This window comes from Eleginops maclovinus, chromosome 23, assembly GCF_036324505.1.
Source record: "Eleginops maclovinus isolate JMC-PN-2008 ecotype Puerto Natales chromosome 23, JC_Emac_rtc_rv5, whole genome shotgun sequence".
Taxonomy (NCBI): Eukaryota; Metazoa; Chordata; class Actinopteri; order Perciformes; family Eleginopidae; genus Eleginops; species Eleginops maclovinus.
Window position 1 is genome coordinate 11,613,995 of NC_086371.1, and position 17,711 is coordinate 11,631,705.

The 17,711-nt window shown below is 39.3% G+C and overlaps 2 protein-coding genes across 3 annotated transcripts; one reads left to right on the forward strand and one right to left on the reverse strand.

Annotated features, from left to right (window-relative positions):
- Positions 1 to 486: 486 nt before the first annotated feature.
- si:ch211-114c17.1 (pre-mRNA-processing factor 39) lies at positions 487 to 8,337 on the forward strand. Its single transcript, XM_063876196.1, is given in 16 exon segments — positions 487 to 554; positions 1,765 to 1,808; positions 1,811 to 2,005; positions 2,264 to 2,389; positions 2,511 to 2,629; positions 2,771 to 2,938; positions 3,215 to 3,395; positions 3,497 to 3,601; positions 4,080 to 4,197; positions 4,297 to 4,451; positions 4,594 to 4,720; positions 5,033 to 5,304; positions 6,046 to 6,224; positions 6,317 to 6,391; positions 6,788 to 6,959; positions 7,695 to 8,337. Coding segments are annotated over 16 exon segments (2,163 nt in total). The 5' UTR covers positions 487 to 496; the 3' UTR covers positions 7,764 to 8,337.
- A 1,432-nt stretch (positions 8,338 to 9,769) lies between these two features.
- On the reverse strand, positions 9,770 to 14,504 carry ubxn1 (UBX domain protein 1). 2 transcript variants are annotated; one of them, XM_063877311.1, is made up of 10 exons: positions 14,436 to 14,504; positions 13,772 to 13,836; positions 13,049 to 13,102; positions 12,748 to 12,875; positions 12,117 to 12,207; positions 11,780 to 11,971; positions 11,456 to 11,507; positions 11,233 to 11,355; positions 10,863 to 11,046; positions 9,770 to 10,347 (listed from the first exon to the last, which is right to left on the reverse strand). In XM_063877311.1, exons 2-10 carry the CDS (start codon positions 13,828 to 13,830, stop codon positions 10,307 to 10,309), a joined length of 924 nt encoding a protein of 307 aa, XP_063733381.1. In that variant the 5' UTR covers positions 13,831 to 13,836; positions 14,436 to 14,504; the 3' UTR covers positions 9,770 to 10,306. The 2 variants fall into 2 exon arrangements, with proteins under 2 accessions (XP_063733381.1, XP_063733380.1); XM_063877310.1 differs by lacking the exon at positions 14,436 to 14,504 and adding an exon at positions 13,952 to 14,053.
- Positions 14,505 to 17,711: the final 3,207 nt, after the last annotated feature.

Below are 17,711 nucleotides of genomic sequence, written 5' to 3' on the forward strand. Positions count from 1 at the left end.
AAGGTGATATTGAAACAACATAGCATCTCTTTGTTCTATGCTCTCCAAGTTGTTCTGGAAACAGTTTGATATTAACGTAGGAAAAACAATTCTGATTGAACATTATAGTTATTTTTGTTGCTCAAGCACATATTTGCAATTAAGGGTCAATGTTTTACTCATTTTAGCCAAATTCTTTATTTCAAAAACTTTGTTAATTCCCTAGAGTCAATGAAAACCGAATATGCCAAAGATCTCTTTATTTTATTATAAATTGATCTGTCCAATGAAATTGAAACTTACAATTACTTATGGTTATTTATTCTGCCTATATGATTCTATTTGTACTATTAATATCGCCTGTGTAAAATGATTATGTTGAAACATGAGTTGTCGGTTCAACATAGAAGATGATAATACCATAGTATAATGATCGCCCTGATGTTTGAATTAAAAGGTTTCATCCCTGTCTCGTCGCATGTCAATGACGTCAGCCATACGTTATTTGTTTCCCATCATGGCGGCGGAAGGCTGTGACGAGTTGAGCGGCAACGGGGAACTGGAAGAGTCCTCAGGTAGTTTCAATAACCTTAACAAATATACAATGCACAGTTAGGTAGTTTGATAGATATAACTGGCCTGTCATTTCACCTGCAAATATTTTAAGTAAAGGCTCCTTTCGCATCTGCTTTAAGGATAAACAAGCATGACGAGCTAGGCTAGGCTAAAGGGATTTCAAGTACAAACACAGTGTTGTGTTCACTGACTTTAACCCACTAAAGGTTTCTTTCCTATGTTTGATGAAGTCTTCAGCGACTGCTTATTGATTATGAGTTTGGTTATGTTCACAACAACCCAAATGTAGTGTATTCAGCGCTGCAGTGGAGATCAAACCCGTAAAGTGATTTTAATGAATGAAACATAGCTCTGCAGGTGTAACCAGGAGCTGATTCAAGACTAAAAGCCTAATATTAGACATTTTTATGTTAGTTTCTCTTGGGGTGTGTTAGCCATGCGTTTTTCCAAAGCTATGTGCAAAACTTTAGCTGCATAACTGGTTTGTCATGTCAATAGGGAACTAGTACAGTTACTTTGAATACAATAAAAAACAACAACATAGTAATAAATGAAACTCAAGCAAATGTATGACATTTTGCTATTTTTCATTGTGGTATTTGTTCTGATTCTGGTGTTTTTTTTCGATAACAATATTTTTTCAGATTTGGTCTTCATTGTTATTTTAAATGTGACAGTTTCGACTAACTTTGCTTGCTAATGTAACCTTGAAAAATCTTGCTGTAACACAAACACTTACACCAAGCTCTACTTGTACTATTAATGTTCTATATACTTAAAGTTTGTTGCACCTGTAGTTTGTTGTTATAATGTTTGAAGCATTTGGGTTTTTCACTCACTGTTGTTGTTTTGTTTGAACACCTGGTCCCTTTCCACAAATGTGTCCAAGAAGCAGAGAAAGGTTCATAAATAAAATCGTATTCCAGTCATTTGGTCAATGCCTTTTTCCCTGTGGAGGTTATTGCATTTTTCTAGTATCCATGGTCAATTTATATTTCTAGTATCCACAGATCAATTTAAATGACCTCTTCAGAATAAAAGGATTATGGCCAAAAAGGCTAAAGTCAGGTCAGGGCTCCTTCAGTAAAAATGTGTTGAAACTTTTCAGATGAAAAGAACGATGGGGAAAAGAAGTAGCTTATTAAAGGAGCGTCCCTGCATTATGCCCTTCTATTACTTAAATGTAGATTGTCTGACTTTTTTCTTCAGCCATGGAGGTCGCTGAGGTTCCTTCCTTGCCTCCGACTGAGATGTCGAAGAGAACGGCAGCCCCCCCGAGGCCCCTCAGGCCTCCATAGGTCCCGACCCGGCCACCTTCTCTATGCCCTCAGCTACAGAGGACGACGAGGGAGAAATACCTGCAGACTTTGATCGCCTGTGGAAGGCCGCCCACGACAATCCTCAGGACTTCACCAGCTGGACCGACCTGCTGCAGTACTGCGAGCAAGAGGTGTGTGTTTGGTGTTTTACCAGAGAGAGAGAGAGAGAGAGGGAAACCGATGTGGTGCAGATGTTGGAAAATCTAAGTGTCTCTCTCAAATGTTTAACTTTAAAGATTAACCTCTAAAACAAACGGCCATTAGGGATTTTGAAATGAATCGAAAAGAATACCAAGTAAATAATCAAAATAAATATTTGATGTTATCACCCTGAGACAGTCAATGTTTTTACATACAATAATGAAATAATTCCTCTCTTCTGTTCACAGAGTCACATCACAGCGTCTCGCAGAGCGCTAGAAGCTTTCCTCAGTCGCTACCCGCTCTGCTACGGCTACTGGAAGAAGTACGCTGACCTGGAGCGCCGCGCAGGATACAACAACAAAGCAGAGGAGGTAAAACGGGAAAGAATATTCAGTGCTGTGTGTTTCTTCCCCACAACTATGTCAATATGTGCTTTTAAGAAAGTGTTTTCCACTGGTTCTTAAAATCTAATGGTGTGGTTTGTTGTGTCAGGTGTGTATCCAGGGTCTCCAGGTCATCCCTCTCAGTGTAGATCTGTGGATCCATTATATCAATCTGCTGCTGGGAACTCTGGACATGAACCTGCCTGAGTCCCCAGAACGGATTCGCAGGTACGCTCATTCAAGACTTTGTTTTTAATCTGTATTTTTTTTCTTGTTTTAAATTTGGTTTGAAGAGAAAATATCAGAAGAAAGGGTCTGTTTGTGAAAGCTGTGTTCATCCTTTATTTATTGTCCGTTCTCTACCCTCAGTGTGTTTGAGGAGGGGGTTAGAGCAGCAGGTCTGGACTTCCACTCAGACCGGCTCTGGGATCTGTATGTGGAGTGGGAAAAGGAGCAAGGCAACATGAAAAACGCAGCAACCGTCCTGGATCGAGTCCTCAGAGTCCCCACCCAGCTCTACAACACTCACTACGACAAGTAAGACCACACACACCCGAGCCTAATGTGTGTGTGCCTATTTTTACTGCTTCCAAGAAAATCCCAAGGCAAAAGCATGGTTGTTGCCTATTGTAATAATATTTGTTACAAATATATATATTTTTTGATAATTAATACATTAATTTGTTTATTGTTTAACATACTATTATGATCTTTTGAATATTCCCATTTTACTTGAACGCTTCTTCACTCTTCTCTTCCCGCATGAATCTAATGTTGTGTCTTGCTCCGTCGTCCTCTTCTGCCCACTCTCAGGTTCAAGGAACATTTGAACGGCCATGAGCCCAAAGATCTTCTCTCCCCAGAGGAGTATGAGGAGCTGAGGGCGTTTTGTCGTCAGAGTCAGAAAGCAGAGCGAGCAGAGCAGGCTCAGGAAGAGGAGGAGGAGAGGCCGCCCGGGGAGGAAGAGCCCGCAACACCCGAGGGCACAGACTCCGTGAGTCACACATCTAGCTCGGGTTCAAAGTTTGAAACATTTCTACTTAAGTAACAGAGATGGTCACATAGATTCACTAAAAATGAATTCTCTTTCTTTAGGAGGAACTGATGCAGAAGATCAGGGAGCAGGTGCTGATTCGCAGGGACAAAGTTTACCAGGACAACGAGGGAGAAGTCCGCAAGAGATGGCACTTTGAAGACGCGGTGAGTTTCTGTTTGTACTCTTGTTACTTTTGCTGTTCCTCCCTTCATTCACCATCTTTGTTGTTTTTCATACACCAAACAAAAGGCTAGACATTTCTTTACAATCCAGGGGCTTGGTCATTTAAATGGTCTATGCGTTCGATGCCTGAGTTTTGGTAGTTGTCGAACAAACGTAAAGAGGTAAAAGAAGCTTTACACAGTCGTTAAGAACAATCCTAACATTGTGATTTCTTTTAAAAGCACTGTGACAAAATTCAAAACATTTAATTAAAATAAGTATGTGTTCCCCGGCTTGACATTTTGAATTCTCTGCACCACAGAAACGTTTTAGTGGGTCTCACATATTGGGGTTCAATATCAAGAACCTAGTTTTATATTTGTACACTTTTTTGCATGTTTGATGCTAAATATTTCGATGTTGTATTTTCTGAGTATTAAACTCATTACTCACTTTCATCACTTTTTTTTTGTCCTATAGATCAAACGTCCCTACTTCCACGTCAAGCCCCTGGACCGCCTGCAGCTGCGAGCCTGGCACACCTACCTGGACTGGGAGATCGCTCAGCTGAACCCGGACACCAAAGACCCCCAACAAGGTGTCCACATATTACACATTCTGTCACTTTTTGATTTTGGATAGGCTGTGTTTGTAATTTGGAAGCTATCAAAGTATTGACACCATTTTCTCTGAGTAGATCCAGACCAGGCAGACACAGAGGGGTCAGAGGTCACGGCAAAGCCTCAGGAGGAAACACAGGATGCTGCGGTTTCCCGTGACGACTACAAGGTCCGCATCCTTTTCGAGCGATGTCTGATCGCCTGCGCTCTGTATGAGGAGTTCTGGATCAGGGTAAGGAGTCAAGTGTGTATGTGTGTGACCTTTTAGAGAAAGAACACAGTGTATGTGAGCCTACAGATTAGATGAGTAAGAGACGTGTGTGTGTGTGCACATGTGATCCCTGTGTGACGTCCTCCTTGTGTGTGTCGCTCAGTACAATCAGTACCTGGAGACGCAGAGTGTGGACGAGGCGCGGGCTGTTCTAAAGCGAGCCTGTGAGGTCCACCTGGCGTACAAACCCAACATCCACATGCAGTGGGCCACCTTCGAGGAGAGACACGGTACGACACATCGGCACACAAACTCCCTCAAAACATTTGAAAGCTGCATTGTTTACTGTCAACATTTTACAGCCACCCTAAATACTCTCTTTGAAATCCTTTTTACTCTTTACCTACAAAGAACAGATTTCCTCGTATACAGTACAATCAAAATGGGTTTTTTACACAACCGCCACAGCCACAACTAATGGACTTATAAAGCCTTAGTTGCCTTTGTTGTGTCTGTAAAAATATTGAAGACTATACTGATGAAATATCCTCTAAACAAAGAATTTAAACTATCATACTCATACCCCCTCATCTCTCCATCAGGCGACCTAAACCAGGCCCGGCGGGTGCTGGAGGCTCTGGAGAAAATGCTCCCGGGTTTGGCGGTGGTCCGTCTTCGCAGGGCGGCTCTGGAGAGGCGAGCGGGCCAGCTAGACCAATCAGAGGCCCTGCTGCAGGAGGCGGTGGAGGAGTCCAAAGAGAAGCCCACGTTACACGCTTTTTATTCCATCAAGCTCGCCCGTCTGCTGCTGAAGCTCGGCAGGAACCCCAGCAGAGCCCGCAGAGTTTTACAGGAGGCGCTGGAGATCAGTCCGGTGAGACCGTTAGCAAACACCCACACCTTTCAGCCTGTTCACAGGCTTTACATCAATCTCTTCTTCCTCCGTTTATTCCAAACCGATTAAATGGACTGTTTGAAGAGATGACGATTTAATTCCATAAAACCAATTGCGTATCAGTGGTTGGAATTTATTGATTTGACAGTTTAAGATAATACCTCTAATAGCCTTTGTTTATTAATATTCTAGCAGTCAGACAGAGTTACTACATTCCTAAACATTGTCTGTGAAGATGTAAAAAATGCCTTTCCCTTTAACTGAAGTAGTGGTAGAAATTGATAGGTTATTACTGTTTTCAAGCCGGAAATGTGAAAACATGCTGAATATGATCTGATTGCAGCTTTAAAAATGAGAGTCTTGCTGGATGTCTTTGTCCTGAACCACTGTAGAATTAATATTTGGAGTTTTCTTATAGACTTCCTGTCGAATAAAATGATTATAAGCGGGTCTGTGACTTTATGAAGTGTATGTACACAATTTATTATACAAATGTTTTGTACATTTATGAAAATGAATACTCGAGTTGCAGCCCTACCCATTTTACTTCTTATAGTCCATGTCTACTTTGTATGGTAATGGATGAAAATGTAAAGCTTTGCAGGTAAAATGATCAGTGAAAGGGGAGTAGAAAAGGAGTAAAAAAAAGCCAAAAGTTAAACTAAACACACATGCTAACTCTAGTGTTTAATCTCCTCCGTCTCCCTCTCTCTCCCTCAGGATAACGACAAGCTGCACCTGAACCTGTTGGAGCTGGAGGTGTCGGGCGACCCCTCAGCGGAGGTGGTGCAGGAGTGTGTGACGCGAGCCCTGGCCGCTCCCCTCGCCCCACACACCAAGATCCTCTTCTCACAGAGAGGCCTGCAGTTTGCAGAGGACTACAGCAACTCTATAGAGAGGTCAGAGGTCAACATCAGTCTCCTGTATGTACTGTATAAAGCTTTGTCTCTGACCTGAATGTTGCTCCTAATGCTGTCTGTGTCCTCTGCAGCGTGCTGTCCGTCTACGAGGAGCACCAGAAACTGCTGAAGGAGCTGGGCGGAACCAAGAGGGAAGCAGAGAACGGGTAACTCCATTAAGTTAGATTTTTGTTTTGTGTAATTTAAATGTTAGCAACTTTTTTTTAAATTGACTTTTGCAGCTCCTAGATTAGCAAATGAGTTAGCTTTCTACATTCAATTGAGTATGCTTTTAATTTGAAGGGAAACTAATCTAGTTTTTTCCTGAATTTAAACAAAGTTTTTTGTCTAACCTTCAGACTTAAAATATTTATTTTCCTTAAACTTTTTCAAATATAAATCCACAAATAGTCTAAAATCAGTTTTCATGTTATTGATATAGCGCCCTGTTGATGATTTAATCTCCACCAAATGGAACAATTATGAATGAAGCTTGCATGTTTTATTTTGTTGCTGCTTAAACGAAATCTGCATTTTAATCATTTGAAAAATGTGACTTTTAGAGATGAGGAAACAGAGAAGCTAATGAAAAGTGACGACGGCTCGGCTGTTGCTGTGTCTGCACAAGTCCCGCCCACCATGCCGCATGTCCCCATCACCACACCCCCGCCCCCTGTGATGGGCGCTGACGCGAGCGCTCAGGCCGGATACGGGGCATACAGCAGCTGGTACCAGGTAGGACTGAGAGAGTAGCAGTGTCCAAATACGTCTCATTTTAGTGAGTCCCTACCATTCATAGTGTTGTGACGGTAAAACAAGTTACCAGAGGAAGCCCTGGGGCCTTAAAGAAAAAACTGAAAATCATAGAGACAGACTGAGGCTGGAGTATTCAAATGATTATTTTTAAATAAAGATGGTACATACAAAACACATGAAATCAGATGAATGCAAGCTTATTAAACATAGAGATTATTAATAAAATGATTTCCTTTAACTTTGCTTATTGAAGCTGTTCCGACAAAAGCTGCTATAATGATTATTTGACAATTACGTCAACTATTGAAGCGAGTCTCTTGAAGACATTAGGACATAAAAATTGAGGTAAATAAAATGTTTTGGCTTTGTGAAGGTAGTTGCCCCAAAGTGCTTGTTGCTCATTCATATTTATACCATTTTAGCTTTATATATAATAGGATATTCAATACATTATTACCATTAATCATGTTCTTGTGAACTCCAATTATTCTAGAGTAAATGCGGCATAGTGCCATCTTGTGGAACTTCAAGTTTCTTAGTTTCTGTGCTTCAGTGTGATTAAAAAAAAACAACTAATATATATGCTTCTCTCTTTTTACACATCTTTAGCCATCAGTTCACTTCAGTTTTTTTTCCCTGCTCATTTTGTTTTCAGTTTACAACATAACCCTGGTTCTGTGTACCTTATTTCCTGTTTGTTCTGTTTGTCTTTAGCAACCGCAGTATGGCAGCTACGGCTACCAGAACTGGAACTACAACCAAGGCTATTATCCTCCCAGCTAAAGGAGGCAACTGTGACTGTGACACCAAAAAAAACACAGGAAACATTTTGACCCAGGATGAGACCTCAGCTGAACAACAAACTGAACCACCCAGTCCTGCCGGTCCACATGATAAAAAACAAATCATCCTTTCCTCTCCGTCCCATCTGTGAGTCGCCTCACTGTCCTGGATTGGTTTGAATGAGAGGCAGGAGATGAAATCTTTTAGCATGTCGTGTCATTTCAGTGTTGATTCTGAGAGGGGGGTGAAAATATGAGGAAAGGAAACAGTGACACACCCACTCCCAGTGTCTCTCAATTTTAATCAGAACTATTTTTGTATTTGTTTGCAAGCCCAGGCCCATCGCTCCGTTTTAAAGTCAACTTTACAGGTTATGTATGATCGAATATTTTGTACCATTCCAGAGTAGGCTATTTGTTGTTTTTTCTAATGTATATAAAGGTGTTTTATAGTGTGTCACAACAGTGCTGTTTGTGCCGCGTGTCTGCTTGCTTGTACTTCCGTACTGAGGGAGAACAATCACCCTCATTAATTGTGAAAATAAAGCTCTTGGCCTGTGTGCTGCTCTTTTCTACAGCAGCATCTTCTCTTTAGTTGCGAAACAGGTAGTGTGCATTGCCTCTCCTCGCTGTCAGCAGGAACTTGTCCTCTTCATAAATTGTATCAGTTTAACCTTAAAGCAGGTGGGTCACAGAGGCTGTAATCTCCACTTGTTCCCTTTTATAATACATCTTTGGAATTTCTGTCAGGTGCTACCAACCAAAAGCAGAAAGTACTTCCTTTCTGTGTCATGGAGTTCCAGTTCATTATCCGTTTTAATATCCTAAACAAGTGTACTCCAGATGCTAGTATTTAGCATGTTCCAAGTTTACATGGTTCAATAAAATGCTTGACATTTACCATGCAACACAACTTTAGGAGAAGTCTTAATATTTTAGCTGTATAACCTTAGAACTGTGTTAAAAGTCCACAACGTTTTTTATGTGGTTAATACATTGGTTAAAAAGGATAAGGATGCTTAATTGTTTTGTTCAAGTCAACAACTACCATGAAAAAACTACAACAAACTGTCTCACTGTAGTTTCTAATTTACCTACTGAGGCAATTTACCCCAAACCCATTTCATACTACTGAAGTGTCCATAGAATGCATCTATCTGGTGTTTTAAATTGTTCTCTGATGTCTAAAAAGAAGGTAAATAACTTTGGTTGATCAAAAAATGTCCAGATGCGGTTTTAGAGACCCATTTATAACCCTATGATGTGGTCCTAGAATGAAACAAGCTGAGCGATCCATGGCTGCCTCAGAGCCCACAGAAGAGAGTGAGGTTCGCAAAACTGTGAGATATGAACCATGGAGGCTATTGGCATCCAACCTTACATGTTTGAGCCTTTATCGGAGGTGGAAACCGATGAATTTCAAGAACAGCCAGTTGGTCGGAGATTTGAGAGCAACGTTACGGAGTGGTGAGTGTTAGCGCTAGTGTATGCAAATATTAGGCTGGACTACGGTATGTGATGTAACACACAGGGATTGTTGTAATTCGCCCGTTTTACCGCTGTGATATGCATATTCATGATTTGCACATGAAGGAGGTAACAGTGGTGTTTGAGGTTCACGGCAGGGCTATATAGATACTAAGCATAGTATCTATATAGCTCTGGTTCACGGTATGTCAGTTCAATGTACCGAATTCTACTTATTCAACTATGCCAAGGTAAATACAGTTTTCCATTGTACGGCACCTTTAAATGTCACATTTAGATTTATCTTTGTAAAAAGGCGTGATAATTTCTTTCAAACAGCTGGACTTTGTAGTTTAAACAAAAAATACCTAAATAGGAATAAATGGCACATTTTAGGGATAGATTCAGGCCACAGAAAACCAGGTTTGCCTTCACATTTATTGAATCACTTGTTTGAGTCTTTCATGATAACTGTTTCTAAGACAGTTATTTTAAAGCAGGTTGAATATGTTATTGTTAGAAATTCCAGCCCACCAACAATTCTCAGAGTCAGCTTTATTTAAGTAGATTCTCAGTGATGATGCAGACATAACTGTCCATACATTTTAACTTATATTAAAAAAAAAAGGCAAAGTAGAGCGTGACAAAATCAGGAAGATCAAGAGATAAAATGTAAGGCCCTTTCAGAAGCGATCGGGTAGGTCTCTGTGGTACTTTGCTTTGTAAGGATCAGGTTAAAATTTCACGATTCTGTATACTTTATATAAATGTATCCGTCAGAAGCCAGCTATCTTCACTTTGTTTTTTAATTCAAACTCCATAAGTCATTGCACACAAAACAATCTATCAGCCCAGAATGGCAAAGGGCATCGGTCAGTGAGTTAAAGCCAAAGTGTTTTCCACTGTAAACTGTTAAGGTAGTTACACACAGCTTCCTCTGCCTCAGTTCAGTTAGCTGGCTTGCTGAGTGATACTAAAAAGGTGGAGGCTCCGTTCCCGGTTCAATCTGCTTCCTGTGTCTCCTGTCTTGCTGTGGTGAAGTGGTGAGGTAGGCTCACAGAGCGGATCCTCCTGATCTCACTTCTTGATAACAACCAGCACAGCTGAAGGCACCAGACCTGCAGAGACAGAACAAAAGGTCAGAAACGAAGTGTGCGAACTCTAAAACACAAAAACTATTGTTACATACGAGTCACAAACACTGAGTTTAAATTACATTACACAACACTCAAATTCTGCTCATTTTTCACAGTTCTATTCATTCTCTTTAGAACAGGTATTTCTGAATAGGTGCACATAAAGATAAACCTAACTAGTATTACACTATTTGTAGAATTATGAGATATCAGCAGTGGCTAAGTACAACGGTGTATTCTCGTGTGAACATAACATTTTCAGTAACTCCAGGGCGACGTTAAGTCCAAAAATCCGCATTTGTTGGCATTACGCCTTTCTTAGAAAACGTTTTGCCGCACACAAAGGAAGGAACATATCTGTTTTAACGGGGCATTTGAGGATCAATCTGACAACACTGCATATAACACTTATCTACGACCACAAAAAAAAAGAGAGAGAAAGAAATGAGAACAGACATTCAAACAAAAGACTATAAGAGTAAATGCCCGGTGCTCACCCAGTTCTTTGAGGGGCTTCTCCATGTCCAGTTCGGTGTATTCGTTGCGGGGGTAGGGGGACAGCAGCGTGAAGTCCTGACCCTCCGGTGTGTTGCCGTTCACCTGCACGTAGACACGCACTGCGGCCAGCGGCTCCTGAGCTTTGAATACTGCCGTGATGGTCGAGCCGTCCAGCAGGCGTACCTGCAGCGTGAAGAAGCAAGGGAGCAACGGGAGGGAGGAAAGAGGAAGGGCAATGGAGAAATATTACCAACCAGTCAAAAACAGGAACTTTGAATTATTGTCTCACATGGAAAAAAAGTCTGAACTGATGATGGGTCTTTAATATCTTATCATGACGGTGTTTGAGTGCGTGCGTGCGGCCTGTACCTGTATCCTGGACTCGTCATACTCCTTCTTAGTGGGTGGAGGGCCGAGACTGGTGGGAGACGAGGGGCTGGGCTGGGCGGGTTGGGACGATGTCGCCGTGCTCACGGGTGCAACACCTCCAAACTTCATGGATAAAAAAAAAGTTATTACTGGTTCCAACATCAGTAGCACATTAAACAAAATGAAAGTGACGAAGAACAAGATGAACAGAAGCTGGGTTTACCTTTTGGGCTCTCTCTTCTCTGTCTCGTGCAATCTTATCTTTAACCCTTTGCCTGACGAGGAAAAAAACAGACATTAAATACGTACAGGATTCAAAGATTATGCACCTTTGACAGTTTCCCGGGTTCTATTATTTCCCCCCACTGTTTATTTAATGGATTAATAGGATGGCATTGTTTTAATGATGTGGAATTCAGCCATTGTCATTTTTTACACGAGTACTTCATCATTTAATTCCTGGTAAAACATTCAAATGTGCTGACTGAAAAGTGCTGTTACTACCACCAAGTGTAAATAGATATAATAATAATACTGTGTCTCTTACCTTGCCATTTTGTCCTCCATCTTCTCTTTCCTGCGCTGATCACTGAGTTTTTTCATATCATCATCCTGCAGCTTTTGGCGAATATGCTGCAGCTCTTGGCCGGCTTTCCTCCGCTGCTTCTCCCGCTCCAGCTCTTCTGCCCGCTCCCGCTCTCGTCTCTCCGCCTGCTTCACCCGCATCAGCTCCTCTAGCCTGAAAAAGAAACAGATTAAAGATGTTAACACTTTTAAATAACGAGGGTTTCATAAACAGAAGGTATTTATATATCTTTGTTAGGCTGCCAAACTCATGGTCAATGTTAAGTGATAGAATATAGAATAGTTGCGTGCACTTTTACCTTCTAACTTGCTCAAGTCTCTCCTCCTCTGACATTGGCACCTTTGACGAATTGTCCTCAACATCCAAGCTGACGTCTCCACCTGCGGTCCCTGAAGCCCAAACAAATGTCGGAAGTCAGTGAAAGAACATAAAGAGATGTGTTGTACTGTGTGGGGTTTGAATGTCATACGGTCAATCACGACTGAAAGCAAAAAGTTGAATGCTGCTAATCTACACACCTTACACCACAAAGCAGAAAACCTCCACCACAAGGGGTTGACTATGGGCACCATGGTAATATCATATCCTGCTATAACTTATTGTTAACTACAATGTTTTGCCTTTAATTATTTTCTTTATTATTTATGTAATAGCTTTATTATCATTTACTACATTTTACACTATGCTATCAACTCTAATGGGGCAGAGTTATTTTATCCATGCATAAGGTAGTAAATGAATATCATTATTAGCCAAAATGTCCTAGTTCACAGATATTTGAGGGATAGCGCCATGATGAAACAATACCAAAATGCGTAAACCTGATGCACAAAATGACACTATATACCTAAAGTTTACAAATAAAGGTATGCAGTGTTATATTGTGCATTCCTATATGGCTCTAATGATTGTGTCGTCTTCATCCTGACCTTCAGCGGTGTCTGCTACTGACGGCTGGTCTGTGGTGGACTGGCTGTCTGCTGCTCCTCCCACCACGTTCCCTACAGACGGCACGTAGGGCTCATCAATGTCTGGGTCGTTCTCGTGTTCCATTAACCTGGGGAGAGCGAACCAAACTGTTAACTTACTTTGTTAATAAAAAGAGTCCATAATATGCTGGGGGAGAGCGGGGGGAAATAGCACAGGAAGGTTTTAGGAGACAGACATGACAGTGTGACCTTCGCTGATGGTTCACCAAAAGTGATTATTTTTTGTGTGTGTCAGACTCACCAGTCCATGGCTTGTTCTATTCCCTGGTTCCCTGTGTTGGCTACGGCCTTTTCCCTGAAAACAGAACAGACGGGTTTATTCTAATGAAGCACAATGTGGCCATACGATAATTAAAAAAGGAACACGGCATATCTACAATACAACACATTTTACTTAAAGAATGGAATGACTTTCTTTGAAAAGGCCTCTAGCTTTAAATATTTTTTGGCGTACCTGGTGGCATTACCAAAAGAGAATATTAATTAAGCTTTCATTCTTACATTGAAACATATTAGGAAGTCATTGAAATATGATATTTCTCTCCCAAGCGATTGTCAGTACAAAAGTTGTCGACACTCCGGTTTCTATCCAGCCCTTCTTATCTTCCATTGGGAATCTGGTGTTGTTTGCTCTTCAGTTACAAATAGCTTGCCTGTAGTTGACCTATTGTTCGTTATACAGCAGATACTTTGGGTTTCATTACCTAATATTAAAATGTCTTTTAACAGCAACCCAAGATGGGTATCTCCCAAAGTTTCCATAGACCTTACTATTTCAGGTTGTCATTTTAACATTTAGAGAGCACTTAAGATATTAAATTTGTAGTTTTTCGAAAATAAATGTTGTATTTTTTTTTTAAACAAATGAATAAAACGAAGTCAGTTTTACTGTCACTACCTTGAAAGTCGTCTAAATGTAGGACTTATATTAGCGGTATGTATTTGGGGGTTTGGCATCACTCACGCTCTGTTTCTGTCGAAGCCCATCTCCATCAGGCTCTCTAGTGTTGTTAGCTCTGCCATTTTGACCTGAAACACATTGTATACACAAACACAGTCATCAAATTACATTTGGACACATTGTTGTAACCCTACTGCGATTTGCTGATAACAATAATAAAGTAATTCACAAAAGATAGCCTACCCTTTTTCTGATTACATTAATCGATAGCTTATGTACACAACAGCTCATGGTTTTCTGTGTAAAGGAGCTAACTCACATTAACATTACCATGGTACGTTAGTCAGAATATACCACTCTGGGAACAAATATTAACATTTATTTGACCAGCAGCCTGATACAATATATGTTAATCAATTAGCTGTAGTGGTAAATATTCAATATTAAAAGTATAACTTCTTATTTTTCCAATCTACTATAATAAAAATCGCTGTTACTGCTGAAATTAGCATTAATGTGGCTAACGTTCGAATTGCGAAAGCTAGCTGAGAAGCCTCGCTTGTTAGCTCGATTAATAACGACCAGGAACTCTTATAAGCACTCCATTACTTTAAATATTAATGTTTGCTTGTATTTCACACGTAAAGCCACACAAATATGTTATTTTATATCGTACACAGTAGATATTAGCTAATATTCATGGAGACAACGTTAGTTAGCTACTCACACTCCAAGTCAACACCGCTTCAACAGTAGGGAAGCCCGCATAGGTCAAACAGCACCGAAGGAGAAAAGCGGTTTTTTTTTTCTGGGATAACGCCTAAGGGACATTTTGAGCCATTTTCTTAAAACAATTGATCAACTAAACGATTAGATAGAGGAAGTACCGTGTTAAATTACTTAATTACAAGAACAAGATTGTATTTAACATGTTTTATTTAAGTAAGTACAACTTTATTAACATCGAAATATATGTAAGTGCCAACAGAACAAATATTAATTGCTCAAAATTGCTCTCTTCGGAATATTATATATGATATAATTATTGAACTATAATTATGATACTTAAAAAAAAAATGTCTTTAATGTTGCAGCTCACCTTATAAAAGTGGAGCCATTTTTGTTTTACTATGTTTTCTTCCTGGGTGCTTTTGGACTGCAATTGAAATGGCTCAATAAAGTTGATATTTTGCATAATAATTCATCATCATTGATAACATTTTGTATTATTAATCTGAAATGTATTTGGTCTCAAATGGTTTCAGGCCAACACACATTTTTAATCTTTCTGCTTTCATTCCCAAAAGACAAAACTAAACATGATGAAGCAGGATTCAGTTGTTATTTATCATATATAAGGAACATTATCCGCTTCCAATCTATGTTCTTAAAAAAAAAGACTGAATAGTTTTCTGTTTGCCTCAGCCTTTTACTAAATCAATAGTAATTCATTTCGTCTTCTTGCACTTACTGCACAATCACTGCCTTTTATTCTATTTTAGCTTTGAGCTCTTAAATGACTGTTTTTAATTGTATTAACCTTAATCGCGTGTTATAATAAATAACTTTGCCATATGATTCTTGAGTGCAACAGCTGTGATTCATTGTCTCTTTATGTAGTTATTGGCTTTTATTTATAATTGAATCTGTCTTCAGGTGGATAGTTTTTGTAAAATGTGACTGCAGAGGCAGGAAACAGTGTCATAGAGTGGCCTACGTGTGAGAAGGCAGATTTGATGTGCTATAGATTGCTTTACTTATTGGCTGCTCTCTATCTTGAATGATTTTGTCAGTGGGTGTTCAAACAAAATGCAATTTGCTGACTTTTAAGAGAAGGTTTGGTCTGTTACATATTTACAGTGAGCGTAATGATTAATTTTGCTCTCCCCACGCAGTCTTAAGCTGCTCTCATTCAGGAGTCTGCCATTACTCAGGGACAGACTTCTGCCTCAGCATGCTCACTTCTGTCTCTCCTCTTCTAAAAGCTCACCCACTAACTGTTTTACCCTATCCCATTTCTATTTTTGTCTTGCTTTTCCTCACTCCGACATCTGATGCTTTTCTTATTTCCATTTTTCTGACTTCCTATTTAGAATGAATGACTGAAATGAGCCGTTTGGTGAGTATGAACTTTTTGTGTACATTTATATATGGCTAATCAACTGAAAATTAGAAGTCAAAAAAACTTTTCATTAAGTCACTTTGCATTTTATTTATGGGGCACACTATGTGGCCTACACCGCATTCGTAATGTGTGTTTACAGCAAGAAGATTATGTATTTTGGTGTTGAATCTTTTCTCTGCATCCACTCCTAAAAAACTTTTATTTTTATTAATAAAATGTCAATCACAGATCATCATTTAAACAACATTTCTGTCTCATTTGACAGGAAGTAAGTGGTTATAAAGACAGATGCAAAATGGTTAAGGGAATTTTATGAATGAGTGAAAACTGGGTGAAACAACAAATGCTTTCCTGATTTAATTATCAGTTGCCATGATATTTATACAACATAATAACTGTTTTTCAAGAAGAATTTTGAGACTGAATTTAAAATGATCTGTCCAGGATATAAAAGGTTATCTTAGTAGAAGTTAACCTGAAGTTTACTTCTGTCTAAAGCGTACCAGTAAAGGTGTCTATTTTTAAGTAACCCTGCATCTCAAAAGCCTTTTTTAAAACATTTAATATTTATTATCAAATATTATTTCATGTCTCATTACTGACCAAATGATACTCTTTGTACAGATTTAAACATGAACACATTCATTCTTATTTTAGCACTGAGATTCACAATACTGATTCTCCATTTTCACAGTGTAATTATATGGTAAAATATATATCTGGGTGGGCAAAGTCCAGGGAGACAACAGGGGTGAAGGTCTCTTCAGTCTACCCTTAAATTGCTTTATGGCCATGTTTTTCAAAGAAGGAGAGGTTTAAGGGTCAAAGCTCAGCCTGGATAAATTGGGGGAGATTATGGGATGAGATGAGGTTTACACAAGGAAAAGATGCACACTCATGTTTATTACTTATGTTAAAAGCCAGTGTGTAAAATATTAATTGTGATGGTCTAAAGGCCAAGATATATTTGCTGGAATAGCACTTCCTCCTATCTCACTTTCATTGACTGAATGACCCTGATTTTATTGGCATCATAAGGGTAACATGTTTTACAGAAGCAGTAAAAACCAAGATCAGAAGATGTAAGACTATGTTGGATTATATTTTACAAACTTTTTATTAGGTGTGGGTGGAATTATTACAAGGGTTCAGATAAAAATATGCAGTAAAATGATTTGATTTCATGTAGTCGGTGGAGGATGACCAAAAGAGGGCAGCACTATTTCACATGTCAAACTTCATCACACAGTGCCATGGAGTTGAAATATGTAGAATTGTCCAGTTCTTAACATTATTGGGATCTGGCAGTTTTAAGGTATTGTAACAATAATACTCTATAACACAAACAACAAAGAGGGGCATGTTTAATAATGGTTGTAGTGATGAGGAGAGGCTTTTTATTTAAGATAAGATAAGCTTTGTTAATTGTCACAAAGAAAGAAATCTCCTTTGACATGGCTCAACACCGAACAAACATTTAACATTTAAAACACATTTGAAAACATACATATACATCAAATCAGACTGAAACTAATAACAACTCACTTGACAAGAACAATATAATCAATAAAATACAAAACATACTGTATGTCACTTTCAATAAATGTTTCTTTTTTTACAAAACAGAACATTTCCTGACCTAGGACCTCAAAAGAAAGAAACAGACGTTTACAAAAGCATGTCATGTGCAGCGCAGCAAGGTCAGTTACTGTGCAGATAAAGATAACAAAAGGTTTTTCAGTGATACTTTGTTATAATAACACCGTTTTGTTACAACAACCCATCCCACTATGAAAAATGAAACACAAGTCCATCTTTGTATTAAAGTGTTCATTTCACTTGCGGTGTCACAGTCATTTCTTCCATCATGTAAACCTG

Excerpts from the sequence above, each read along its gene's own strand:
- ubxn1 (XM_063877310.1), bottom strand. The coding sequence starts at position 13,999 with ATGAGCTGTTGTGTACATAAGCTATCGATTAATGTAATCAGAAAAAGG. Across the intron at positions 12,208-12,747 it reads AGTAGCAGACACCGCTGAAG|GGACCGCAGGTGGAGACGTC; the intron begins GTCAGGATGAAG and ends TTTGGGCTTCAG. Across the intron at positions 11,508-11,779 it reads ATGGAGGACAAAATGGCAAG|GCAAAGGGTTAAAGATAAGA; the intron begins GTAAGAGACACA and ends TTTCCTCGTCAG.